This window comes from Peromyscus californicus, unplaced genomic scaffold, assembly GCF_007827085.1.
Source record: "Peromyscus californicus insignis strain IS unplaced genomic scaffold, ASM782708v3 Scaffold_8__1_contigs__length_139910024, whole genome shotgun sequence".
In the NCBI taxonomy this organism is placed as follows: domain Eukaryota; kingdom Metazoa; phylum Chordata; class Mammalia; order Rodentia; family Cricetidae; genus Peromyscus; species Peromyscus californicus.
Window position 1 is genome coordinate 85,571,878 of NW_026294606.1, and position 27,742 is coordinate 85,599,619.

At 46.8% G+C, this 27,742-nt stretch overlaps 1 protein-coding gene across 8 annotated transcripts in view; it reads left to right on the forward strand.

The window, feature by feature from the left end:
• Ttc13 (tetratricopeptide repeat domain 13) overlaps positions 1-27,742 on the forward strand; it is a 57,238-nt gene that overhangs the window by 15,565 nt on the left and 13,931 nt on the right. For 2 of the 8 annotated variants that reach the window (XM_052729222.1, XM_052729223.1), the window contains exons 4-12: positions 1,071-1,141; positions 10,415-10,480; positions 11,919-12,011; positions 14,382-14,498; positions 15,232-15,342; positions 20,423-20,505; positions 21,346-21,487; positions 21,913-22,087; positions 25,422-25,578. In XM_052729222.1, coding sequence (XP_052585182.1) covers positions 1,071-1,141; positions 10,415-10,480; positions 11,919-12,011; positions 14,382-14,498; positions 15,232-15,342; positions 20,423-20,505; positions 21,346-21,487; positions 21,913-22,087; positions 25,422-25,578 — 1,015 coding nt within the window. The remainder of the gene's footprint in view (positions 1-1,070; positions 1,142-10,414; positions 10,481-11,918; positions 12,012-14,381; positions 14,499-15,231; positions 15,343-20,422; positions 20,506-21,345; positions 21,488-21,912; positions 22,088-25,421; positions 25,579-27,742) is intronic. The other 6 variants (XM_052729224.1, XM_052729225.1, XM_052729228.1 and 3 more) reach the window with 3 other exon arrangements.

Consider the following 27,742-nt stretch of genomic DNA (forward strand, 5'->3'; position numbering starts at 1 on the left):
TTTTATATCTGGGTATATCTTCACAGTAAAATTTAGACCCCGACAGCTATCTACATTGAAGTGACATGTGGATCAGTTTTTTGTTTTTGTTTGTGTGTGTGTGTTTTGAAGTTGTGGGTAGATACGACAAGATTAGGGCCCCATTTGTTTTCTTTTGATGGAAATTTGATAGCCAGGGCCCAGACAGATCTATTCTTAAACCAAGGGTTTCCCTGAAGTTATGTTTCATTTTACTTTTTAAAGAATTGAAAAAATATTTCTTTTATGTGAATGAGTGTTTTGCTCACGTGTGTGTGTGTACACTGTCTACATGCTTTTTGGGGGCCAGAAGAGGGTGTCGAATCTTCTGGAACTAGAGTTACAGACAGTTGTGAGCCACCATGTGGTTGCTGGGAACTGAACTCAGGTCCTCTGTAAGAGCAGCCCATGCTCCTAACTACTGAGCCACCTCTCCAGCCCCTGTTCGTTTTGTAACTCATTTCTTCATTCCGCAGATAGTACCAGCTATGGGGAAATAGGGAATTCTGAAACTTTAACCACTGGCTTAGTAGGTACAGCTGGGCAGAACTGAGCCGCTCTTCAGTGGTCTTCATCCTCTTACTTCAGAGAGCTGGTCTCGTGTCTGAGTGTAGCAGGCTGGGAAGGTTGGCTCTGCAGCCTGGGGCCTGCTTTCATGGCCTCACTCAGTGCCGCTGTTTCCAGGCAGCCCCAGCCACTTGCGCTTCAACACCTTGTGGGCAAGTGCAGGAGACAGTCATGCCAGCCTCTTGGCAGCCAGTCAAGAGAGTAAGAGCCTTCCATTCCCAGAGGCCTGGGGCTGCCAGGGCCCGAGAAGAGCTGTGAGGTAGGCCCCTGTGCTGGCATCCGAGACTCCGTGCTGCCTGCAGGCTGCCCAGCCAGTGCCGGAGGGCACGGGTGGGAGGGAGGACCCAGGGCATCCTGTCCGCTTGCTTTTAGGTTCTTTAACTGCATCCCCTCCTCCGAGCTGCCTTCTGAGAGAAGGCAGAGTGACTGACTATAGCCTGCCTGCCTTTCTTGTTTTCTCTGATTCTTTTCCGTTTGTCTCGCAGCTATCGCCTATGTGTTGGTCGGCAGTGGTCTCTATGATGAAGCAATAAGGCATTTTTCAACAATGCTCCAGGTAATGCTCTCCTTGGGTGTGTGATTATGAGTGTTCAATGTGATACAAGGTGAACCCACACATGGGCAGGGTTGCAGTGAAACGTGATGCACAGTTGCAGGGAGTGGAAGAAGGCAGCATTGACCATGACTTCTTGGTGCCAGGCCTTGAAGGATCACTTTATTCTACATGAGCTAAAGGAGATCAATGTTGGTTGAGTAGCGCGTGCTGTTTGCATCTTCCTGTAGTAGAGGTAACCTTTTGCTGTCAGATTGACCAGAAGTAGCTCCAGGCTGCTTTTCTGTGCCATGGAACCTCTGTGAGACATGGACTCTCCATGAGACAGACCTTCTCTGAGATCTGGACCCACTGTGAGAGGTGGACATTAAAGCTGTGTTTTTCCAGGACAGGAGTTGAGGTTAACTTGTTCCTGCTTATGGATCTGCTTCTCACTTAAGCAGGGAATTATGAGGCTGCTTGAGGCAGGCTCGGCCATTGCTTGTTAGCAAATAGTCTAGTGATATGGTGGTGTACACCTGGAATGCTAGCACTTGGGAGGCTGAGAGAGTGAGTTCCAGGCCAGCCCTGGTTACAGAGCTAAAACCCTGTGTACACATGCACAGAGAGAAGGAGGAAGGGGGGAATCGTGAGTAAGTGTGCCCGTGTGTGCTGTGGAGGAGACCCTGCAGAAGTGCTAGCCTTCCCTCACAGCATTGCTTACTTGTGCTGTTTTAGGAGTTTGTCCGCTGTTGATGGGTCTGGCCAGTGCTCTACGGGAGAAGGGCCTACTCCCACATCCACACCTTCTGCTCTGAGCTTGCATGTATGAATCATAGAAATGTTCTTTTTTGGTTTAGATGAAATATCCTATACTTTATACCCTAGTATCTGATACCTTGTACATAGAGTGCTCAGCAGGCACTCTGAGTTCTCACTACTCAAATGTCATTGTTGCTTAGAGGGGACAACAGATAGCTCAAAGCCCAGCAGATAGACTTCATTTTAAAGTACTAACTTTGAAACTTTAGCTTTGCCTGAGTTCCTTAAAACAAAAAACAAACAAAAAAAAAAATCCCACAACAATTGGATTATGTTGATAATTCTATATTCCCAGAAAATTCATGAGAGTTTTGGTTATTACTTTGAGGTCCTTAAGTCAAAGCTCTGTGTGTGGGTGGTCACACAGACTTTTGTTTTTCAGTGGAATCTGAAATGCAAAGATAGATGTTTAAATAGGTTTTCAAATTGCAGTTCTATATAGTGTTACATTATTACAAAAGGTAAGTAAGACTTCCACAATAAACACAGGACCCTGTTTAGAAAGGAGATCTGAGGCATTTTCCTCCTGTCTGAGTACTAACCAGGCCCAATTCTGATCAGCTTCTGAGATCAGGTGAGATTGGACTCCTTCAGTGTGGTCTGGTCATAGACTTACGCACCACCCCTCCCCTCAGGGTTTCTCTGTGTAACCCTGGCCGTCCTGGAACTCACTGTGTAGACCAGGCTACCCTAGAACTCAGAGATCTGCCTGCCTCTGCCTCTTGAGTGCTGAAATTAAAGTCATGCGCCACCACACCCAGCAATTTAAGGCATTTTTATGAACAGAAATCAGTTCTTTTATGGTACCAGCACCTGAAGATATATAATCATTTAGTTCAGCTTTTTAAAAAAGTATTATTATTGTGATTGATGATAGTACTAAAACATTAAAATAAAAATGTCCTTATTCTACCATTCTGAGGTCATTTAAATTCTAAGTCTATTACTATTTGTGTTTTATGATCTGAATACATGTACTACAGATTTTGTATTAGTGTTTAAATTAGTGCTGTAACCAGTCTGTGGGTGCCACCTGGAGCTGTAGAACACGCTGGTATTCCATTGGTCAGACTTTCTCTCTGTGCGGAGGAGATACTATAGTAGCGATACAGTGTTTCCATCAGGCTGAGACGTAGCCAGTGTGTGCTGTAGGTCAGGTCAAGTGTGGAAGGGAGGACCCAGGGTCCTTTGTAGTGCATTTGTCTCAGGGCAGGAGAGCCCAGCTGCCCCCTGCAGTCTCCTGCTGGCTTCCCTGGTGCTTCCAGCCTTCTCTGCACAGTGAGAAGTGTGGAATCTGTGTTTGTGCACACATGGGCGGGGACAGAGTGGAGTGTCCAGGTTAGGCTTGTGACTCTTTGTCACGTTTCTTTGTAACATGTTATTATGCTAAGTAGAAAACTCCAAGATTCAATAACAAATGCTACCATTTCCGCAGAAGTTTTAGTGGAAATTCTCAGTCCTCTTTTCTGCCCAAGCTTTCCTATGTTAGGTTCATGTTTAAGAGTTCCTTCCCTGTTGATTCCTTCGAATGCCCTGTCACCGGTGCGTTGTGACTCCGGACAAGTAGGTAGCAGCAGATGTAGAGTAGCTGCCGCCAACTCCCCTTAACCAGAACTTTCTTACATGGGTGGATTTTGCATAAACCAGTCACTTTAGGTTGAATGTAGACAGCATATTTGCCCTTTAAATTAAACTCTTGCTTTCTTTATATTGGTAAAGGTAACGGTCAGATTTCTTGGTGTAGTTAGTAGAACTGATTTTTATCCCAGGATCCCTTTTCCTATCCAGAATTTCAGAACCTTAACTCCTCAAACACACCCACTGGTGCTCAGGTTCTTTGTCCTCTCTAAATTGTAACTGACTAAGCATCTCTAGGGACCTGTTTATACTGAGCTGGTGCTGACCAGTTCTACCTGTTGTTCGTAGGACCCTCCAGATGAGCAGCGGTTGTTTTAAAGCCAGTGACCATCCTAAATAAACCACACTGTGATAGCCATCCTCACACAGACTTGGGGTTTTCTTGAGTTCATTAACACTCAGCAGACTTTTTAGACAGCTGTGGACTACATCGCAAAGCAGCAACTTCTGATCCCACTTCCAACAAGTGACAAGGGTGACCGTAGGGGCTTGGAGGTTGTAAAACTGCTGTATGCATGAGATCACTTTCGTGTGAAAGTTGAATTCCAGAGAGCTTGGAGGTAAAGTGTCCTGTCTTCCCATCATCTGCTCTATGCCATCGGGGTACAGATCTGAGGTATTCCCATGATCCTCATCTGTGCGTTTATTCCAGTGCTTGTCATGGAAGAGTGTCCTCTTTGTGTCTTGTGGCTCGAATCAAGCAGTTGCCTCTTGTTCATTTCTTCCTTCCTTCCTTCTTCCTTCCTTCCTTCCTTCCTTCCATCTTCTTCTTCCTCTTCCTAAAGATCTCACTGTGTGGCCCAGAGGAGCCTCAGACTCTCAATCCTGCCACAATTTCCTGAGTCAGGGATTATAGGTGTGGGCCACCAGATCCAGCCAAGCTCAGTAAGCGCTTTGTAAATGTCCGTCTGCACTGTCAGTTGCTGCTTTATCTATCATTCATTCACCTTGAGACAGTGTCTCACTTTGTAACCTGCACTGGCCTTGAACTTACAGCAGTCCTTCTGCCTCTGCTTCCATAGTACTGGAATTAATGTGTGGACCACCCCCAAGGACTGAAATGCTGATTTTCATTTGAGTTAGGTTGATTTCACATCAGAGTCCTGCATCACTTCCATGTGCATCTATGCACAGCAGTGGTGACCTTGAATGCCAAGCCTTTGCCCAGTTACCTGCCTCTCTGGCCCTGATAGGGCAGGTACCTGGATAGTTTAATGCAGCAGTTGGACCTCTGTGTGGATCCGATCTGATTGTGGTGATCTTGAATTCCTAACGCAACTCTGCTTCTCACCTTCCATCCATAAAAGAACTGCAGACACCCTGTGGGTTTTGCAACATTTTATAAACACCCTCTAAGTAAATGAGCACCACTGAGGCAGAATTTAGCCCCATTACACCCCTAATGTACTGATTTTCCTGACTTGACTTTGAACATAATAAATTTCTAGTTTGGATTCAGAAGCCAGCCTTATGGTAGAAAAAGAATCACCTCTACTTTTAAGAAGATTATTTTATGTTATGGTGTATGTGAGTACTTGCTTGTATGTACCCTCACTAGTGTGTGCCTGGGGCCCTAGGAGACCAGAAGAGGGTATTAGACAGTTGTGAGTCACCTCATGGAGGTGTCAGGAATGAAAACTAGCTCCTCTCCAGGAACAGCCAGAGCCAGTGCCCCTAACCTCTGAGCTGTGTCTCCAGCCCCTCATGTAAAATTAAAGTCACTGCGTCTGTTAGCTATGGCATGACAGTGACATGTAGACTGCCTTCTGAGTGGTTGTTCCCTGTTGCTGTGGCCACCCCCACCCCCAGATGCTGTAGCTGCAGAAACTCAGGGAGGTTGGGAGACTGTAGATTTCACTGAGCTCACTTAAAATGCTGAAGAGCCTGTTTAAAAAACAGGACTAAACTGCTCATGTTTGCTCAGTAGTCTCAAACTTTATCTTCTGATCTCAACTTATTTTTAGAGATAATGTGTTGTGTTTTGTTTTGAGGCAGGGTTTTTCTGTGTGACAGCCCTGGCTGTCCTGGAACTCACTTCGTAGAGCATACTGGCCTTGAACTCACAGAGATATGCTTGCCTCTGTCTTCCCAATCTGGAATTAAAGGCATGGGCCACCATGCTGGGCTGTTTTTTCTTTTTGTTGTTTTAAAGAAAAGTTATATTACATAAATAAAAGCTTTGTCTTGTTAACATTGAAAGCTAAAGATGTTTAATGTGAGTAGATAAGATTGTACCCATTTTTAAAACTAAAAATATCTGTACTTAAATTTAGGAGTAGTAACACTAGACTGTAAATACAGTAGTACAATTGTGCATGTCCTTCGTGTTGTTACAAAGTGTTTCTTCAAAGGCAGCCTCTGGGGGGGGGGGGGACATGAGTACTGCACAGCTGCTCACGGGGATGGCTGCAGTGCTGGGGTAGTTAGGCCTCGGGAAGGTTTCAGAAGAGGCCCGAGTGGGGGCTCTCTGTGGGCACACTTTACACCCCATAGCTCAGCTGGAGGAGGCCTGAAGACAGGAAGTTGTCAGTGTGCCTGTATTTCAGTTAGCACTTCAGTGCTGCAGCTTTTATCAGCTTTTGAGCGGCAATTTTTTTTTAAGGTCCAAACTATTCTAAATGTTCCTGTTGTGGTAGCTGGAGGTTCCCATGAGCCATTTCAGACAGGCAAAGCTCTGTCTGCTTCAGTTCACCCTGCAGCTGGTCCCTTTTCCATCAACCATACTCCACCATCTCTAGCTAGCACAGGCTTAGCAGAGCAGACCTCAGCCTGATGTCTTCCATCCCCTCTGAGGCTTCTCTAGCTGTTCATTGCATGCCTTGTGTTTGTCACTAAATAAATCTGACCTGTGGTTAGACTCACTCTGTGCTTGGTTCTGTGCATGGGTGAGAAGACGTGCTTCAAAGACACTGGATTCCTGTGGTGACAGGTGTGAAAAATGACGCTGTGACACTGAAGCTGTGTCTGCTCGGGCCCTCTGTTTGTTTGCTTGATTTTTTTTGAGGCAGATCTCACTGTTGGAAGGTTGGCCTTGGAAGCCTCTTGCCTCAGCCTCCCCAGTGCCAGGGCTGTAGGCTGGAGCATCGTGCCCAGCTAAGATAGGCTGTACTTGTGTATTTGTAGTCATGGGATACTAGCACTTGACTTAAAAACATAATCTTAAATGTGACGTCAGGCTGGTTTTTTTGTTTTTTGAGAGGTGGGGAAAGTGCCGAGGATGTCTCTGGTCCTTGCTAGGCAAGCATCACCATTGAGCTACAACCATAGACCTGCCAAATTCTTCTTCCTGTTTTCTTCCCCTTTCCCTTTTAGTCTTTTTCTTTAGTTTTTTTTTTTTTTTTGTTGTTGTTGTTGTTGTTTTCATCCCCCTATGAAGAAGTCTCCAGCTTGCAGAAATCCTCCTGCCTCAGCCTCCCAGGTGCTGGGGACAGATCGAAGCTGCCATGCTGGGTTCTGGCTCTATCTGGATTTAATTATTTATTTACTTATCTGTGTGGTTAGTTAGTTTGGTGTTTTGTATCAGGGTCTCAAGTATTCTAGGCTGTCCTTGAACTTGTTATGTAGCTGAGATTGGCTTTGAACTCTTGATCCTTCTTCCTCTACCTCCCAAGTGCCTGGCTGTGCTTTACCTACATTTGGACTTCCAAAAGGCTATCTTATTCAGAATTCCACATCTTTTTTCTGCCCCCTCACCTGAGTCCCATCCAATCACCCAGCTCTGCATGCCCTTCCAGTTTAACTCAGGAGTTCACACTCCATACACCTGCTCTGCACTCACACTGTCGTCACCCCCCGCTCTGCTGCAGCTGAGATCCAGACCCCTCTGCTTATATGTTCTAGCCAGGGACCCATGGGCTGTTTTCTGGCTGACCTTACCACTATTCCAGTTACACCCCAAGCAATATGATCCCTTACCTGTTCCTCCCTACCTCTGCAGCCAAGCCTTGAACTGAAGCTGTGGTCTTGCCTCCCAGGCTACCTTCTGTCTGGGTGGCGATCTGGGCTCTTCCCCAAACCCTACCCCATAGGCTTCCTGGGGACAGGGCTAAGGTGTGTCCCAGCTGGACTGGGAACAGATGCTGTCATCCTCAGCTAGGCTAGTTGATGAGAAATGACTGAGAAGTAGTACTGGTTTTCCGAGCATGAAGTGGGCGTATGGAAGGGAACAGAACAGGATGACCAGTGAGGTCAGAGACAAGTATCAGTTTCTATAGGACTCTGCAGTGTGGCCCCACTGCTACTGCTCTCAGTGAGTGGTCATGTGTAGACAGCAAGGATGAGTCTGACGAAATGATTCTCCGCTGATCCCCATGTGCAGTGTGCACATACATGTCTGTATGTGCATGTGTGTGTTACATACAGTGGTGGGCCCATGTGCACCCTGGGTGGCAATATGAAATACAATGTTGTTGAGGTTGGGTGATGGCACAGGAGAGTGGCACACCCCAGACATCTGAATCCAGAAGATGGTGTGTGTGTGTGTGTGTGTGTGTGTGTGTGTGTGTGTGTGTGTGTGTGTGGTTTTAGGGGGATGAGGTGGCACTCTGAGAGCCAGCCCCAGCTCCAGGTGAGGCCAGTCCCATCCTTAGGGTAACTGTTTATTTGTACCTCTTTCTGATTCACTTTGTGCTTCCTAGAGTAAACTATTCATTGCAGCACTCCTGTTTGGTACATTTGAGTCACACCAAATCTGAGCTGGGCCTTTTGTCCACAGAAATGTTGTCTCAGGTTTGAGTCCAAGATGCAAGGAGTCCAGGGCTCCTGTGAGAGCCCTGTGGACTGTGTCCAGACCCTCTCCAGGCCCGAGTCCTGTTTTGTCTGCTCAGTTCTGCCTGAGTAGAAATCTCTGCCAAAGCAGGCGGGCAGTTTCCTTCTGGCCGTCTGGTAGCTTTCTCCTATCTTATGCCATGCCTTTCCACACCTGTGTGTTCCCACTCAGCAGCCACCTGCTCTGCCTTCCTGTTTTAGTGATGAGTAGAATCCTAGAATCCTTGGTGCCCTTTACAGTCTGTCTGTCTGTCTTCCTTCCTTTTTTTTTTTTTTTTTTTTTTTTGGTTTTTTGAGACAGGGTTTCTCTGTGTAGCTTTGGCACCTTTCCCGGAACTCACTTTGTAGCCCAGGCTGGCCTTGAACTCACAGAGATCCACCTGCCTCTGCCTCCCATGTGCTGGTATTAAAGGTGTGCACCACCACCGCCCGGCTCTTTCCAGTCTTTCTTAAGCCCAGAAAGGCTTGGTTCTTCTTGGTTTTCTATAGTATGTTTTACCTAAAATGTGTTTCCTGTCTGTGGATGAAAAGATGCAGGTTTGTTTTCAATGACTGACAGGGACACATGCTCTCAGGATGGGGTCATGGGTAGCAGTCGTCCCCACCAGAAGAGGGGTTGCCGTTTCTTTATCTGTCCTGTGCACACAGTGCCTGGGGTCGCCTGTGAGGGCTAGCGATTGCTCTAAGGTGTCATTACAGCCTGCACTCCTCTGTGACCATGTGACCCTCTGTGACCTCTGTGACCCTCCTCCTCCTTAGCAGATGCACAGACAACCTTCATGCAGTTGCATAGGGCGTACAGATAACAGACTAAGAATCACATGGGAACCAGGAGGGAACCGAAGAGAGTTTCTACCGCGGGAGATGATCGAAGCGTGCTTGTTCTTGTTGGCTCTTTATAGTTTTCACTTGGTGTTGTTTTGAGATAGGATCTTACTATAAAGCCAGGGTTTGCCTCCCACTCCGATTCTCCTGCCTTGTCCCCCCCCAGTGCTGGTATTACAGCCTGACTTTTTTGTTGTCTCCCCAGAGGTTCCAGGAGAAACCAGCAGGACAGTTGTTGGGTTGAATTTCTGTGACCCTTTTGCATACGGTGTGCCAGATTGCTGTCTGGGCCCCTGGACCACAGGGTCCTTATTCTGTGTAAGCAGCCTAAGAATTGAGTGCAGGGTCCTCCCCTTCGTTTGTCTGCATTCACCAGCATGGATGCTGGGGTGCTCTTTGTCGTAGTGTGGGCAGACATGGGTTTCAGCTCGGAAGCTGAGCAGCATATTCCCCTCTGATGGGTTCAGCCGGGACAGTTCTGAGCAGCTCTTCAAGTTGCACCAGGACCTTGTAGCAAAGAATAAAAAAATGAGGTGAAAGAGGCTGAGGCCCAGCATAGACAGGTATTCCTACCACCCAGGTAGAAGAGAGGTCACGCCTCTACCCTGGGCAGGGCCTGTGCAGGGACTGCAGAAGGCTTGTCCTTACCTCTGGAGGTGGTAAAAGGATCTCTTTGGATCCTTATGAGGAGTGGAAGAATGGGAGAGCAAGCTATAGAGTCAGATACTTCATTCCCATGGCTCCTGGCACATTCTGGAATGCATTGCTACCCTTCCTTTGTTTGAGAGGACTCCTGCCTCCTCAGGTTAAGTCATGGGTATGTGCAAGGCAACATGGTAGGGCATTAGAAAACTACCTGCTCACATCCCCCCTTTTCTGAACTCCCAGGCTCTCTCTCTGTGAGATGCGGTTGCTGGCGTGCCGATCATGGAGTGACTGAGAAGGTGGCATTTGCACTAAGACAGCTCCATGAAGGAAACTGTGGTGATGGGCAGTGCTGGGCCCCTTCCATCCAGTGCAGTTTAGTCATGTTTCAATGCATAACAGTCCTCAGCATGTCTCCTTCAGCAAGCTTTCTGGTTACAGGTTTCAGATCTGGACTGCAGAGTCAGTCACCTAGGGTCACACCAGTGTAAAGCTATAGAGCTGTCTTTTGAGGTATTACTTATCTTTAAGCAGAAACTGACTCTTGTTTTGTTTTGTTTGTTTCTAGTTTTTGACGTGTTTCTGTTTTGGTCTGACTAGGAGGAGCCTGATCTGGTTAGTGCAATTTATGGCCGAGGGATAGCCTATGGAAAGAAGGGATTACATGTGAGTATGTATAGTTACGCTTGCCACCATGCCCACATGGCTCGATGCACCCAAGCCTTTGTCCAAACTGCTTCTTTTCACTCAGCTCTGCCAGGACACAGATGAGAAAGAAGGGTGGATGATCACCCCAGGTGCCATGGCTAGGTGGGCAGCCAGGCTCCCATGGGTCTTCCAAGTCAGTGATGAGCTGGCCACAGGAAAAGCCAGAGATCTAACTGTATTCCCAGACCATTCCCCGAGAATGCAGAGACTAGGCTAGATTGTCACAGTGGGACGTACAGCCTGAGATCTAGTCACAGTTGTGACAAGTTGGGTGAAAGAACACAGGTTTTTTGTTGTTGTTTGTTTGTTTGTTTGTTTTTTAGCATGTGGCATTTGTTTTTATTTGCTACATTTTATGCTTTTTGCAGATAGGAAAAGGTCTTTGCAGCAATAATCAAGTCATTCCCTTTATTTCCCCAAGGAAGGCGGTGGAGGTGACAGTGAGCCCTGTTCATTAAAAAGCCACCATGCTGTAAAAGTGCTTTCCCAAGATTATGCAGTAAATCACAGAGTGCCCTTATAGTCAGCATGCTTAGAGTGTTGTACACAAACCCTTCATATGATTCTCAACTAAAGACATTCATGTAAAACAGTGCTTGGAGGGAAAATCATCATTTTTATAACTTTTACATTAAAAAGTCACAGTCTTTAACATTTTATTAAATATTCTAATTAGAATTTATTGAAGTTTAAAACATTCTACTATGCTGGTACTGGCTTGGAGAAAATTGATACGACAGTTATAATTGTACCCTTCTGAAACAGAGGCCTGGGACAGACTCAGCCCCGGGGACCATGGAATTGAGGGTACAAAGCCATTTCAGTCATATATCAGCAGGGACTAGATTCAAGTTGTCACATAGCCTTTAGATAAGTGCTACTTCCTGTCCCCATCTGTCTAAATTTTGCAGCTCAACATGTAACTTTTTATCTTTAGTGGAAACTTAAATGTGCATTTTTAAGCATAAAATCAGCCTGTACATACTCAAGAGACTTTAGCTAGTCGTGAAGTCGGTTCTGAGTTCATGGTTTTGATTGACACTTGGCATTTTCCTGTTCCTCACTCACTGGTGGGTGTCATTCCTCAGGCTGGCATCCATGTGTTCACCCTGGGGGATTAGATAGGTTATGTTAGATGATACCTGCCATCTGTGAACTTGCGGTAAGCATTCAGGATTAGTGTGCCACTTCCTCTGGGGCGGGAGACTTGGATGAGTTGAGCAGCTGACTTGACTCCACTCCTTGACCAAACCTGGCAGAGCATTGGTGGAGAACTGAAGTTTGTGTTCATCTCTAAGGAGCGGTTTCTCTGGTGACTGCATTGTTAGTGTCTCAGAAGATCTTGCCACTATTCCAAGCAGCAGTGTGTCTCATACTAAGCTAATACCTTTTCAAGGACATTAAGAACGCTGAGCTTGCTCTGTTTGAACTGAGCCGAGTAATTGCCTTGGAACCTGACCGTCCAGAGGTATTTGAGCAGCGGGCTGAAGTGAGTGCGGTTTTCTTTTTCCCTCTGTTCCTGAATTAGCTGAAATTCAGAGCCTTTTCCCATGATTATCATTATAACTGTTAATGCTCCTTTATGCCAAATCGTGTTCCTACCTAGTTCCTAAGGCCTATAAGTACGGTGGTAATTACTGGACAACCATGGAATGAGTGATGCACTTAAAGTAACATGAGAGTGCTGTTAGAGTGAAAACATGTGGTTATATTGTCTGCTTCTGCAGCAGATACTCATTAAAGAAATATCATTCACCGTATTGCAGATGTAAATGACACAACTTAACAAAACTGACTATAACAGCATTTGGACAACCTGAAATACGTAGCCCTTGGAAGCAGTTATTCCACTGGTATGGAAGGAGGAGAGAGAATGAGTGAATGAATGAACGATGAATGAATGAATTGCCTGAGTGTATGTACCCATGTGCTCATGTACAGCTCTTATGAGATGGACCTGCCTCCATAGATGCCCAGAGCAGGTAGGTTTACTGTAGAGCTCCAGGTAGAGACAGGCATGGGAGGGGGTGTCTGTAGCACCTGCGGAGTGGACATCCGTAGGTACAGAAGCTGATGGGGTGTGCTAGGCACTTGGGAGGTGAGGCTTGACAACAGCAGGAGGAGGGTGTTCTGCAGAGAGAGGAGAGTGCCAAGACTCCGTTTGTGGCTTGAAATCCCCGTGTTCTTGCAGTAGTGCTGGGCTGTTGGGGTCATGTATGCTAGTGTGTGCATACAGTTAGTTCTTTGATATGGGGTGACCTTTTCTCTCTCTCTCTCAAGAAGCAAGTATAGGAACACTGAGTGCTCAGTCACTCCAAGACTGCATCTGGAGGTCCTGTCCTCAAGTTGTAGTGTCTTATAGTTCACTTTCTTTTAGTGTTTTTATGTTGTATCGGGGACTTGGTTTTAATCTAATTTTTCTCGGTGATGTAGTTCCTTACCTGTTCATTTTGGGTCTCACTGTTGGGCTTGGTGGCTATAGTCCTGTCCCCACAGCAGAGGCTCTTGTGTAGTGGCTGGGCTGCCTACTCTATGTCCCACCAACTCTGGGTGGGCTGGTATTTCCCTCAGGGCTCTGGGGCTGCATGAAATGATTCTGATAAAGCAGGAATTCAGTTAAGACTTGCAGGTTTTTAAATTTGGCACATCTGAGAAAAAAAACTAATTGCTTATCTAAAGTGATACTGGTGATTAGAACAATAATTTTTCCATTATCTAATAAATGCATAGCAACATTTATGACCCTGCCAGCAGTCACTACATCATGATTTTCACAGCCAAATTGCAGCCTGCCTTTGTCTGCCTTAGAACTAATTTGTGAAATGCTTTGCTTTTATGTTTACTGAAATAATCTGTATTTGATGAAAATATTTTTTTTTGGTTGATGAAAATATTTTAACCCATTACTGTGGATATTAGCAGTTGTACCAAGATGTGAGAGTTTTAACCTAGGTGTTAATAAAGCAGAGAAGGGCATTTTTCCTTCCAAATGGTAGCCCCACCCCACCCTGTGATGAGTTCCAGGCCATGTCCATCTTTTTCCATTTTGGAAGCCACTGCTAATGTTTGGGATGGACCCACACAAGTGCTCTCCCAGGCTATGCTGAACTCCTGCAGAGCAAGTGACCAATTGTAACACAGGGTGAACATGACCTTTCTTAGAGCACCCTGGTTAGAAATTGCTGGAATGATGATTGCTTGTGACCAAGTGCATGGGATGGATTGCATGAACACAGGGACTCACTGGGGCTTTCTTATATCTTATATCTATATCTTGTTGACTTCCTTTTGCGTGCTGGGCTGTCATCTGTGCTGTCGTGCTGCCTGGACCACAGGGACTGCTGACTCTGAGGGGCTTTTCAAGTGGGAAGACAGTTTCCCCTGTGATGTTGAGTGTGGTTGATGAGCTAGGGGCTGACAGGGTACCTGGGATCCTAGAAATCCTCCTTCATCTTTTGCTCCCACAGGGAGTAGAGTTAGAGACCAGGAAGGACTTAACTGCCAGGCCTTGTCTGTCTCTCCCAGTGGTTGAATGCGCATGTGCCAATTTTTTACTTAAAAAGTGAACATAGCGTAAGAAAAAAGGGGTCTTATTTCAAGAAGAGCCATATCTGGTATGCCCAGAGTGGAGTCAGTAGCAAGGCAGCTGCTTGAGCCGTATCCGGTCTCCTCTCACTAAACTGAGACCAGTGGCCCTTCTGTGCATCCACCTGTACGTGCATGAAGCCGTAGGTCGCAGCCTGCTACAGGGAGCTTGGTGAGTGGTGTGTGGTTCAGTGGAATTGAAAAATTAAAACACTGACAGTATAGGAGGGCTGGTCGTAGGAACCTTTCCTGATTGCATGTTTTGGATTTCTAGATTCTGTCCCCTCTGGGACGAATTACTGAAGCCGTAAATGATCTCACTAAAGCTATTCAGCTTCAGCCCTCTGCACGGCTGTACCGACACCGGGGGACCTTGTACTTCATATCCGAGGTGATTGCCCTGTAAAAATTGGTCCACACCTCACTTCTCCCACCATTTCAGAAGCCACTCTTTGCTAGATTGGGTTCAGTTTAATGTCAGTGCTACAGGGCAGCTGTGCAAGCATTGTCTTTAGCAGAAATTAAATGCAATAGAGAATAATTAGGGCCAGTCGTGTCTCCATGTTTGGGCCTTCAGCAGTATCAAATTCTAGGCTCGTATGAAAAAGTTGCAATTTGGTTCATAGCTTCTGCTTAGAGGTACAACTTGAATTTGTCTGCTTCTCAGTCTGAGAGCTGTACTCTGAACCTGTAAGACTTCCAGACCATTCTGTTTAGGTGGACTGAATCTAGCAAGAGTCTGTTTCTGTCACAGTGGCTCCCAGACCACAGGTGTCTGTGGGCTTGCAGTACTTTTAACAGTGCATGTACAGACCAGAGCTTCAGCTAACACACAGTGAGGATGCACCGCAGCCTGGGCATTTCACCGGTGTCCAGTGTGAGAAAAGCTGGTCTCGCTGGCATTTGAAACGATACTTTTCCTGTGGTCGAGACAGAAGGCCGAAAATTAAGCCTCTGTGAACACCAGTCAGCAGTTAGCAGGGTGAGGACTGCTAGTTCGTCTGCACTGCTTCGCCGTGGCCTTTCCTCCAAGGCCAAGAAGGGCCCAGGACCCGATGGGGTTTTCCCTCTGCCCGTCTAATTTCTAACGAACACAATCTTATCTTTCCTCCTCCTTTCCATAGGACTACGCGACAGCCCACGAGGACTTTCAGCAGTCCTTGGAGCTGAACAGAAACCAGCCCACAGCCATGCTGTACAAAGGCCTAACTTTCTTTCACAGAGGACTTCTGAAGGTGAAGCTGCGCTGCCCGCGCCTGCGCTGCTGTGCCTGCTTCGCTTGAGGGGCGGGAGGACTTAGTGGGACTGACCTGATGCACCTCAGAATGTCACAGGTGTCTTAGCTCTGTGTATGTGTGTGCGTGCGCGAGTGCATGCACACTTCACTTGCTGGCCGCTAGAAGCAGGTCTTCCTCTGGAGCAGTGCTGAGCACTTAGGCTTCAGCTCACGGGTTTAGAGGAGCTGTGTGTTGTGGCTTTGGGGAAAATCATAGTGGGTCCCAAGTCTGTGATTTAGAGGTTGGTTCTGACAGTATGGCCCAGGTGAGAAGGACCGGAGACTGATAGGAGACATTAGTAGGTCCCATTGGGGCTGAGGAGACTTGGCCCAGCTACTGGGTCCACAGGAGTGGGAGGCTAGTGATATGACCAGTGTGACTAGTATGACCATGGGCACGGATCACGAGGCAGTAGGAGGAGTAAGCCACTGTAAACCATCAGACCGCTTGACCTGAGGAGAAGTATTTGTGTGGGTTGCTTCCTGCTGAGCACTCCATTGCATGTCCATGCATCTCTGTGGGGATCCTGCTGTGCAGCAGGCTGTACCAGTAGCCAGGGATCACAAATTTGCTACCTCCCATACCTGGGTTATAATTCCACACAAGGCCTCAAAGTATTGGTGGTCCCCTATTACAGGAAAATCCAAGCCACTCGATGAGAGATAGGCTGGCCTGAGAGCTACGCACAGCCAGTCGCCTTGTTAGAGAGTGCACTGTGGGATAAATAGTCCTGTGTAGAGATGGTGGTCTTGAGTCCAACGTTGAAGCCTGTGAAAAGCTTTGGCAGCATAGGACGGGGAGTGTCTTCAGCAAGCAGAACATGCATCTCACCTCATCAAATAGTTCTGCCATGGGACAGGTAGCCCTGCGTATCCATTAGCTGCTTGTTCTTAGATCTGCCCTCCACGGCCCTGAAATACTCAGGGGGAAAGAGTACAGGTTTTGTCCTTGTCGCTCTTGCCTAGACAGCTGAGAACCCTGACAGAGCTCAGAGGATGGATGTAGACCCCATGCAGACACTGCACCGTCTTGTCTGAGAACCGGAGACCTTGTGCATTTTAGTATCTGCAGAGATCCCAGAGCCATCCCTGTCATTCCCAGGACAGCAGATGTGGTTGGGGATGGCAGATTTGTCTGGGCAGAGGCCGCAAATAAGTTCTCAGTGTTGAGGATGGCACTTGTATAACCTGTGTTCAGAAGTAACAGGGACAGCTGATGTCAAGGGCAGAGCACATGGCCTTGGAGGTCAGGCTGTGCTCTTGCTTTGAGCCCTGCTAACCACCTGCTGGACATGTAGCTGAGCTCTTTCAGCTCCTTGTGCATCCATAAAGTAGGCACAACCTTCTGTCTCCTTTCAAAGCACCCAACAGAGATCGGTGGCATCCCATATGAGAAAAGTATAACTATAGTTTATTTATCAGGAAAAGTTTAATCTGTTGTATAGATGCTTTTTAAAAACTCCCATCCCGAGCCGGGCGTGGTGGCGCACACCTTTAATCCCAGCACTCGGGAGGCAGAGGCAGGCGGATCTCTGTGAGTTCGAGGCCAGCCTGGTCTCCAAAGTGAGTTCCAGGAAAGGCGCAAAGCTACACAGAGAAACCCTGTCTCGAAAAACCAAAAACAAAAACAAAAACGAAAAACTCCCATCCCACTGAAAACCAAAAGATAAAACAAATTTGCTAGTTCTTTGTAGGTTTTCCTCACATCCCATGTGTAAGTGCCCAGAGTGTTCAAAAGAAAGACTTCTCCTTAGGTGTGGAGCTGCCCGCAAGGATGTAGGCCGTAGTGGGCTCTGCCCACCCACTCTCCCAGTCCCTTTCATTCTTCCTCTTTTCTCACCGCCTCTGTATGTGAAAAGGTTCAGGCCACCATGCTGCACTCAGAGGCAATCTCAGGAGGAGAAAGAGACACATGGAAAATACCATCTAGTACATAGTATGAATATTTTTTAAAGGAATGCATGTAGCAGCAAATGCACTGTTTGTTAGACAAAGCTGGGCCTCGGTGCAGGGACAGTCTCCTGAAACAGGCAGGAGGAGTGAGACTTGGTTTGGTTTCTTTAGATCTCCAAGAACCTGGACAGTGCTTTCATTCTCTGAGCATTTGAAGTCCCTCAGTGCATGGTCTTCCCAAGCCACTGGGTCCTCCCACCTCCCCCTGTGCCGAGTCGCGTGCACGGGGCAATAGGAGGAGAAATGGAGGGGCCTCTTTGTGGTGGTTTATCTATGCTGTCCAAGCCGGTCAGAGGGTTGCACTTCGTCCCTCATGTCCCACCAGCATCTTTGTGAGGAGCAGACAGCTGCCTGTGTGATTACAGAGCTAAAGAATGATCCCTGCTCTCCACAGACACAAAGCAGTGGGCTTGAGCTGGCAGACCTCAGGGTGGGTCTGTTCCGGCCAATGGCAATTGAGAAAGTAAGGAGGTGACCTGACTTTGTAAGGCCCTTTCATGGAAGGACATTAAATATTTTAAAATGTTTTATTTATGTCATTTGTTACAGAAAGGGCTTGACTATGTAGCTCAAGCCAGTCTTTAGCTTGTAACCCTCCTGTCTCAGCCTCCTGGTAGGCTGATTTCGTGTGCTCCCCACCATACCTGGCCAGGCACATACACGCTGTCCAGTGTGGTGGAGAGGGCCCTTGCAATCCGACAGCAAGAACTTGCCCTCCACTTAGTCCATGTCACCCTGAGCTGTCTTATGGGAACAGCCAAATGGTGGCCGCCCAGTGACCAGGGCGGATGGTGGTGATGGAGTGAAGATGGCGGCATCTGCCGAGCCCGCGGCATCTGCCGAGCCCGCGGCTCTGAAGCCGTCCATACGTAGAGGTTGCCTCTTGTGAGCTAGTCTCTTGTTCCCGATGCTGTAAAATCTTGATTCTGCTGTGTCCCTCTTTGGCAGCTGAGGTAGAGAGCTGAGCAGTGCTTAGACAGGAACCCTGAAACCAAAGACTCTTAAAAGCTGAAGAGAATCAGACTTTGAAGAACTGTGGCGTCCACGCATGCTGTAAGTGGAGTGGGCAGCAGCTGCCCGCTGGGCATCTCCCCTGGATGTCCACAGACACTGCAGACTTAACACGCCCCAGCCCCTCTCCCTGCTGTCCTCCTGCCTCCTGGTGGTGGCCACTGTACTTGCCCTCCCCCAGACTCTCCAGCCTAGAAACTCCCTGCCTCATCTCCCTCTCCTCACGCCACCGGATTCTGTCTCTGTTTGCCTTCAGAAACGTCCCTGGATCCGACCCTTCTTTCTTTCCTCAGGGACACTCACCTTGAGCTTTCATTATCTCTTGCCCAGAGGCCCACTGACCCAGCCCGGGGCCTGCTCCTCTGCTCTCCCCCCTCCCCGCACTGCTGCTCTGCCACAGTCACTGTCCTTTCCCTGAGGCCTGGGTGCCTGGGCAGGTACCAGCCAGGTCCTGTCCTTGTCTCTGCGCTCCCACCTGCGGGCACTGTCGTGATTTCCTCCCGCTCCTGACTCTGAGCTGCGCACAGTATAGCACTGTGCTCTCTCCTCCCACTGCTGTTCAGTCCCTAGAGCGCTTGGCGGTCACTACCTTCTCTTTGTTCCCAGAGCCTCACTCCTGTCTCTGTTTTAGCTCATAACATTTATGCTAATAACTCCATTACATAATTGGCTTTCTATTCTAACTAGACTGAGTATTCTTAGAGGACAGAGATAATGACTTGCTCATCTTGTACCCACCCTCAATTCCTCACACTGGCTCTGGTACATAATAGGCACTCAATATGTGTTTGTTAAATAAAAGTATCATAAAAGCCCTAAAAGATTAAGACTAGGCCACTTCAGGAGCCACATTCAGAGTTGAAGGAGCCCTTCACCAGCAGTTCCTCTTCCCTGCCATGGCTCCTCTACCCATGCTGCCCCTGCCCCCATCTACATAGAATCTGGATGCAGAGGCCGATGGCTTTCTGAAGTCTTGCAGTTGTACGGTTTGCAAAGCTGTCTTACACCTGCAAGTTGCTGACTATTTGTTGAGTGCCTACCATGTACAAGGCATGTGACACCAGTAGCTCTCGCCTACCAACATCTAATTGAACAGGTGTGATGTTGTCTAAAGTCGAGTCTTTTTCTTCAAGTTGCAGTGGTTACTTTAGTGCCATTCTGTCCTGTCCTTGGGAAAGTGTGAAGTGACTGTATTTTTTTTTTCAATTACAGTAACAGTAATAGCATGTGAAAGTGCAAGGGTAGTGGGTACACATATTTAGGTTGTCTAGCCTTGACCAGAATGGTGCCCTCTAGTAGCAGTTCTCACATTAGGATTTGAGTGTGAGCAAGTGTGCTCTGGATTCCTCCTGGTGACCACAGCACTCTGGCCTCAGCCCCATGCCAGCTGCTGTGCTGCACAGCCGTGCCCAGTGTCCAGTCCTCAGCCCCGTGCCAGCTGCACAGCCGTGCCCAGTCCTCAGCCAGCTGCTGTGCTGCACAGCCGTGCCCAGTGTCCAGTCCTCAACCAGCTGCTGTGCTGCACAGCCGTGCCCAGTGCCTAGTCCTCAGCCAGCTGCTGGGCTGCACAGCTGTGCCCAGTGCCCTAGCCTTGTTCTGTTTTCTTTCACTGTTTCCCTGGAGAACCAAGGAATCCCAACTGCCAACACAGGAGTCTTTTTGGCTTTTTTTATGTGCAGTTTATATCTATCTATCTTGTTGATTGAGTTGAAATGCAGCAAGCTGTCATTTTGAATATTCTCAGAGCTGTTGAGTTTCCTTGGTCCATTGGGCTGTTATGGATTGAAGAAATGATGTTCTTATGAAGGTGAAATCATTAGCACTCCAGCACTACTGAGTTAGACAAGACAACAGCTCTGTCACAGTGGGAAGCCTGAGGCTGTTTTTATAGAAATGCATTTTTTTTATTGTTAGAATCACAGCCTCCCAACAGTTTATTGCAAAAAACAGCTTGCCTCATTTTTTGGTCCTGTTTAAGATAATTCTGCCAGAGACAGGTGTGGCATATGTGTAAACCTTTAGTGATGCAAGTGGAATTAATGCAAGTGGGCTCATTTTCTGCATACCTTCCGCAGGAAGCCATCGAGGCCTTCAAAGAAGCTCTGAAACAGAAAGTTGACTTTATCGATGCATATAAAAGTCTAGGACAGGCCTACAGGTGAGTGACAATGGGCTGAAAGGAGACTAAGCCAGGAAAGACGCATGCATCTCTCAGAAAAGATGTCCACTTTGAAAGCATTGCTTCATCTGCTGGCATCTCCTCTGGGATGTGAGGGAGCCCTGTGTCAGGACCCCTGGTATGTGTTACCATATAGAAGTCATGTCAGCTTAAACAGCTCTCTGAGGGTCATAGTGGTGTGAGGGCATAAGTCCCTGTAGATTAATGTTGTGCCTGGCATTGGACGGTGCTGGGTGATAGACACCATCGCCACTTGCCAGGCTATGTGGTGGTGAATTCCTGATCGTGGGAAAGTCAGTCCAGTATAGGAAGCTGTGACCAGGCCCTCACCTCTTGGCTCTGTGCATTGCTTCACTATTAGAGTATTCAACTTTGAAAAGCAACCCCACTTCAATCAGAAAGGCAGGTGACATGGTTGATGTGGGATTGCATGAGCTAGGAGCCCCTGAAACTTGAACTGTGCAGGTGTGCCACTGATGGCTCTCTGGGCTTCCAGTGTCTTGCCTGTAAAGGAACCATTGTGGCTACAGGGGAAAGACTGTTAGAGAAATCTTATGCTCATACAGAGGGTGCATTTGGTTTTGGAAATCAATAACTTAATTTTTCCTAGAGAAGTCCAAAAATGTGAGCATCCTTTAATGCTGTATGTTAGATTCCTGTAATGTTAGATTCCTAGGTGGTGTGAAGACTGTGCAACTGTGTGTGAGGTGTTCAGGCAGCAGGAGACACACACCTCCCTCGAGACCTCCCAGAACTGAACTCCAGGGCTGGCGTCACTGACCTGCTGCCCGGTGCTCATCACAGTTGTTCAATCCTTAGAGAACTTGGCAATTTTGAAGCAGCCACTGAGAGCTTCCAGAAAGCCCTACTGCTCAACCAGAACCATGTGCAGACCCTGCAGCTCCGAGGGATGATGCTCTACCACCATGGCAGCCTGCAGGAGGCCCTGAAGAACTTCAAGGTAAGCCTCTCCAGCAGGCCGAGCTACAGCTGGAGTTCTTGCTGGTGCTTCAGAGAGGTCAGTGGAACTCTCTGAAGGAACCACAAATACCTGCACATGCCACACACACTAAAAAGAGGAATCTGGACATGGTGTACTCCTTTAATCCCAGCACTTGGGAGGCAGAGGCAGTCATCTCTTAGTGAGTTCAAGGCCAGCCTGGTCTGCATAGCAAGTTCTCACTGAATAGTGAGACCCTGTCTGGGGGGCTAGAGGCGGGAGTGGGAAGGGGAGGGGGAGAGAGGGAGGGACCTTTGCTTTGGCCTCTAGACTAACTTAGAAACCTATATGTAGTTTGACTCAACCTGGAAGGAGAGCTTTTGGGTTGAAGGAAAAGCTGTCCTAACCCCTGTGACACTGATGCAGCCTTTTGTCCTAAACTGTAGCGTTGCCTGCAACTAGAGCCGTACAATGAGGTGTGCCAGTACATGAAAGGGCTCAGCCACGTGGCAATGGGACAGTTTTATGAAGGAATTAAAGCACAGACAAAAGTTATGCTGAACGATCCTCTCCCCGGCCAGAAGGCTAGCCCAGAGTACTTGAGGGTGAAGTATCTCCGAGGTAAGCAGAAAATGGTGGGCGTTTTCCACTTCCATGCCCAGCTGTGGGTGCCCTGCTGCCTCTGTGAGATGGTGGAGTTGAAGCTGGGCATCCTGTCCCTAGCGTCTCTTGATGCTGGAGGTTTCAGGACTAGGGGCCTCAATGTCTTCCGAGACAGGCCTGATGTTCTTTCTACCTCACCTACAGGTCTTCTTCTTTTTTTTTTTTTGGTTTTTCAAGACAGGGTTTCTCTGTGTAGCTTTGCGCCTTTCCTGGAACTCACTTGGTAGTCCAGGCTGGCCTCGAACTCACAGAGATCCGCCTGGCTCTGCCTCCCGAGTGCTGGGATTAAAGGCGTGCGCCACCACCGCCCGGCCACCTACAGGTCTTCTAAAACTCCACGGAAGCTTGACCTGAATAAAAGCACGTTTGTAGTTGAATGTGAGGTTCTTTGTGGGTAGTTTGTTGGGTGCCTCCTCATCTCACTGAAGGACAGGAAAGTACCCTGCATGGGGTTTTCATTGTTGAGAGTTACCTGGCATCTCTGATCCTGCATTCCATTCTATCACAACTTCTGATATCAGAAAGATGCAGTTTGGTGAGAAAAGGAGCAATTCTTGAATTAGTCACAGACTTGCTTTTTCTCCATATACATCTTTTAGTATACACATACATGTACCTTCCAAAGCAACCCCTGTAACAAATCTTCCCATGTAACACACACTTCTTCATATGTACTTAAACATCTTATATGTATATATAAATCTTCCTATATACACACACATCTTCCTTTGAATACACATACACACACGTCTTTTATCTATACATACATCTTTCTGTGTATACACACATCTTTCTGTATACACACACACATATTCCTATGCACACACATTAACATACCTTATGTAGACACACACATCTTCCTATGTACACACACCTTTTATATACAAATATACCTTCCCATGTATATACACACACAAACACTTTTCTGAGTACATACACATCTTCCTATACACTTAATACACACATCTTCCTACACACACACAACACACACACACACACACACCTTCCTATATACTCATAAACATCTTCCTGTATATACACACATCTTTTTATTCATACACACACCAACACACACACATCTTCCAGTGTACACAGACACACCTTCTAATGTACACAGGCATACACATCTTCCTATGCTTGCTTACACACACACACACACACACACACGCACGCACGCACGCACGCATGCACGCACGCACGCACGCACGCGCCTTCTAGTGTATGCATACCTCTTCCAGCACACATGCACATTGTCTTAGGGTTTCTATTGCTGTGATAAAACACCATGACCAAAAGCAACTTGTAGGAAAAGGGTTTATTTGGCTCACATTTAGATGTTAGAGTCCATCACTGAAGGAAGTAAGGGCAGGAACTGGAGCAGAAGCCATGGAGGGGTACTGCTTACTAGCTTGCTCCTCACAGCTTGCTCAGCCTGCATTCTGATACACCTCAGGACTACCTGCCCAGGGATGGCACCACCTGCAGTGGGTTGAACTCTTCCACACAAATCATTAATTAAGAAGATGGCATACAGACTTGCCTACAGCCTGATGTTCTGGAGACACTTTCTCAATTAAGATTCCCTCTTCCCAGATATATCTAGGTTTGTGTCAAGTTAACAAAACCCAGCCAGCACAAACATACTTCCTCCAGCATCCACATAGTTTTATCTTCCAATATATAGACACATTATTTTCCCCATTTATTCAGGAAGGTGTTTTTTTATCTGCATACCCACATATTTTGCCTTTGCTTTCATTAGCCCTTGAGAGCATTATTGTGAAACAGAAAAAAGATGCAATCCAGGTATATCCTTTTAAGTTAGTACTAGTCATATTAGAATGTAAAGGCATAGGATCTGCAGGATGCCTCAGTGGGTGAAAACAGTTGCCACCACGCCTGTCTTCCTGAGTTCAATCCCAAGACTCCCATGGTGGAAAGAGAGAACCGAGTTCCACAGATCGTCCCCAGACCTCCACATACATACTATGACACACACATGCTTTCCCCCAAATAAGTAAAAATGAAAAAATATTTAAAAGAAATGCAAAAACAAGCAGTTAGAGTTAATTTTAATAATATTTTATTCAGTGTATCTAAAATTTTAATTCAGCATATAATTAACAGAAAACTATTCATTAGACTTTTTTTTAATCAGTTTTTTTGGTCTTTTGAGATAACGTCTCACCTTTATCCATGCTGGCCTAGAACTAATTATGTAGCTCAAGATGGCTTAGAACTCATGATGATCCTCCTGTCTCGGCCTTCTAAGTACTAAGATTACATACATAAGCCATCATGACTGACCTCCTTAGAAATGTTATGGTTTAGGACTGGGGAGATGGCTCAGTGGTTAAGAGCACATACTGCTCCTCTAGAGGACTTGAGTTTGGATCCGAGCAACCACATGTGGCAACTCAGAGCTACTTGTACCAGCTCCAGGGGGATCCAACATCTTTGTTCTCCAGGGGCACCTGCATTCATATGAATAGATCCACATTCAGACAGACAGACACACACACACACACACACACACACACACACACACACACACACACACACACACACTTTTAAAAATAACCAAAAAGTTTTTTAAAAAATTTACATTCCATGGATTTTACTCTAGGTCTTTGGCCTCTGCAGTGTATTTTGCAATCATAGGACATCTAGTTTGAATGCTAATCTTTTATTAGCTGTACTTGATCAGAATTTGAGCTTCATAGACTTTATAGTTGGAAAAAAATAGATTGACATGTGCACGTGGTCCCAAACATACTGAAGTCTCTGAAGATGCATCAAGTATCAACAGCCCAGGGGCCATCTCTTGGACAGTTTACCCTTCACACTCCTCCTGGCTCAACAGGGCTGGCACTGAGAATGACCCCTGACTGGGCTAGCATACCTGCCATGTTCCTTCCTGAAGGTCTCTATAGAGATATGCAGCTGTCAGTCAGTTTGTGGTGAGACTGCATATCCATTTGATCTCTCAGAGCTGACAGAGCCCCAGGCTCAGTCTGGTACTTCCTGGGGTTTCAGGCTCTGAAACAGAAAGATGAGCTCTTTGGCTCTCTTCATGGAAAGGTGGTTAAAATGTAGTCAAAGAAGACCCCAACAGACTGATGTATACTTGATCCTTGTGCTTCCAGTCAGTAGAGGCTTCTATAGTCCTGCAGCCATCTTCCAGAATTCCTACAGTAATGACAATGTGGGTCAAAGCATCTGTGTGGTGCCTTGCTCTAACAAGGGCTTCCTCAGCAGTATCTAGGTTTGGCAGCTCCTTTCCTGTCTACAGAATATTCTCGATATCTGCACGCACACCTCGATACCCCCCTGACGGAATATAACATTGACACGGATCTACCAGGCAGCTTCAAGGACCACTGGGCGAAGAACCTGCCTTTTCTCATAGATGGCTACGAAGAGCAGCCGGGCCTGCAGCCTCACATCAAGTAAGTGTTGGGCGGTGTGGCTTCTCAAAGCCCAAACTGGGAGCTCATCTTTTTTTTTTTTCCCCATTTATTTAAAGGGATTGGGTCTCAGTGTGTATTCATTCCAAGCTGACTTCAAACTCATGATCCCACTGCTTCAGCCTCCTGAGTGCTGCTATTTCTTGATCAATAAATGACTTCTTGCAGTTTATGTGCCACCAGCTATTTCTCTTAGTTTATAAGGTACCTTGAAACTTTCTTACAGATGTTGCTTCTCCTGCTAGCCCGACCTTTCTGTACTCATTTTGTGCAGCCTTTGCATGTCAGATACATGGAGGCTCACAGGCAGTCTTTAGTAAGCAATGCTTGCTTGTTGATTAGAAAACAAATTGTTTAGCAATTTGAAAGTTTTGCCAGGTGTGGTAGTGCACAATTATAATCCCAGCACTAGGGAGGTGGAGGCGGGAAGCTTAGGAGTTCAGGGCCAGCCAAGGAACATAGGTTAAAAATCACACTGCTGGGCAGTTGCTGCTGTAATGGTGGGAAAGTGCAGATGTACTTAAGGGCGGGCAGGCCACAAAACAGATCAGAGTAGAGAATAATTCCCAAACGTCCAGCAGTGCCTTAAAATTGAAAAATCGCTACATTTTGACGTTTCTGTTCTCTTTAAAAGAAGGAGGGAGGTGAGTATTCATGAGAGAGAAACATCTGGATTGTAGCCTACCAGCCTTGCAGTGGAGTAAGGAAACCTTTTAGAAGTTAATGTGACCCCATGGAGGCATTCTAGGAACTCCGCAGACATAGTTGCAAACTCCTAGTAGGAAAGCTATACCCATTTGGGTCCCCATAGTCTCTTAAACTAAGACCATGGGAATGACATCCAAACCCCAGGACCCTCCACACCACATGCATGAGTCAGTGAAGGAGCAACTGGCAAGCTTGGACCTTGAGGACCTTCACATACTGAAGTTGCTGAATACAGACAGAAAATAACTAAATGAAATGCTAAAAGAAATAATGACTAAGTTGCCAACATGAACAAGAAACAAGAGACTGTCTGATGTGGCCAGGTTGATTTTAAAATCAATGGCAGTTTTAGGGGTAGAAGACATTGTCACTGAGTAAAAAGACTTTAATAATAGGCTAAGCAGCACGACAGGTGGCAGCGGGGAAACAGCACAGCTGGAAGGAAGGGGGCAGAAGACAGGAGCAGGGGACACTGAGGGCCTGGAGGAGTAGGCACACCTGGAATCTCAGGGAAATGGATAAGCAGCGGTGTTTAAAAGAATTGCGGCCAAGAATTTTCCAAAGCTAATGAATCACATAAGTCCACAGTTACATTTTTAAATATTGTTTTGTTTTGTTTTTGTTTTTTGAGACAGGGTTTTTCTGTGTGGTCCTGGCTGTCCTGGAACTCACTCTGTACCAGGCTGGCCTTGAACTCACAGAGATCTGCCTGCTTCTGCCTCCTGAGTGCTGGGAGTAAAGGTGTACATCACCATCACCCAGCACATTTTTTTAAATTTAATTTTATTATTTTATGTGTATGGGTGTTTGGGCTGCGTCTTAGTTAGACTATTATTGCTGTTGTGAAACACCGTGACCAAAAACAACTTGGAGAGGAAGGGTTTATTTGACTTATACTTCCATATCACTGTTCATCATCAAAAGAAGTCAGGGCAGGAGCTCAAGCAGGACAGGAACCTGGAGGGAGGAGCTGATGCAGAGGCCATGGAGGAGTGTTACGTACTCACTTGCTCCCCTAGCTTGCTTAGCCTGCTTTCTTATAGAACCCAGGAGCACCAGCCCAGGGGTGGCTTCACCCGAAATTGTCGGGGCCCTCCCTACAGTCCAGTCTTAAGTAGGCGTTTTCTCAGTTGGGGCTCCCTCCTCTCAGATGACTTTAGCATGTGTCAAGTTGACATAAAAATATCCAGCACAAAGGGAAAAAATAGGAAAATGGGCTGAAATCAATTCAGATCTCTGATAACTGTAATAAATGTCAATGGACTGAGAATCAGTTAAAAGTCATAGTTGGACAAGATTTGACCACTTGTTGGAAGGGGCACTACACACTGTGTATTTGGAAAAGTTTCCAGGACAAATGCTAGTAAGAGGGCCTTGGATCCCCACCTATGGTACTTCACCTGCATGAGGTAGTAGCAAATGGTACATATGACTTGCA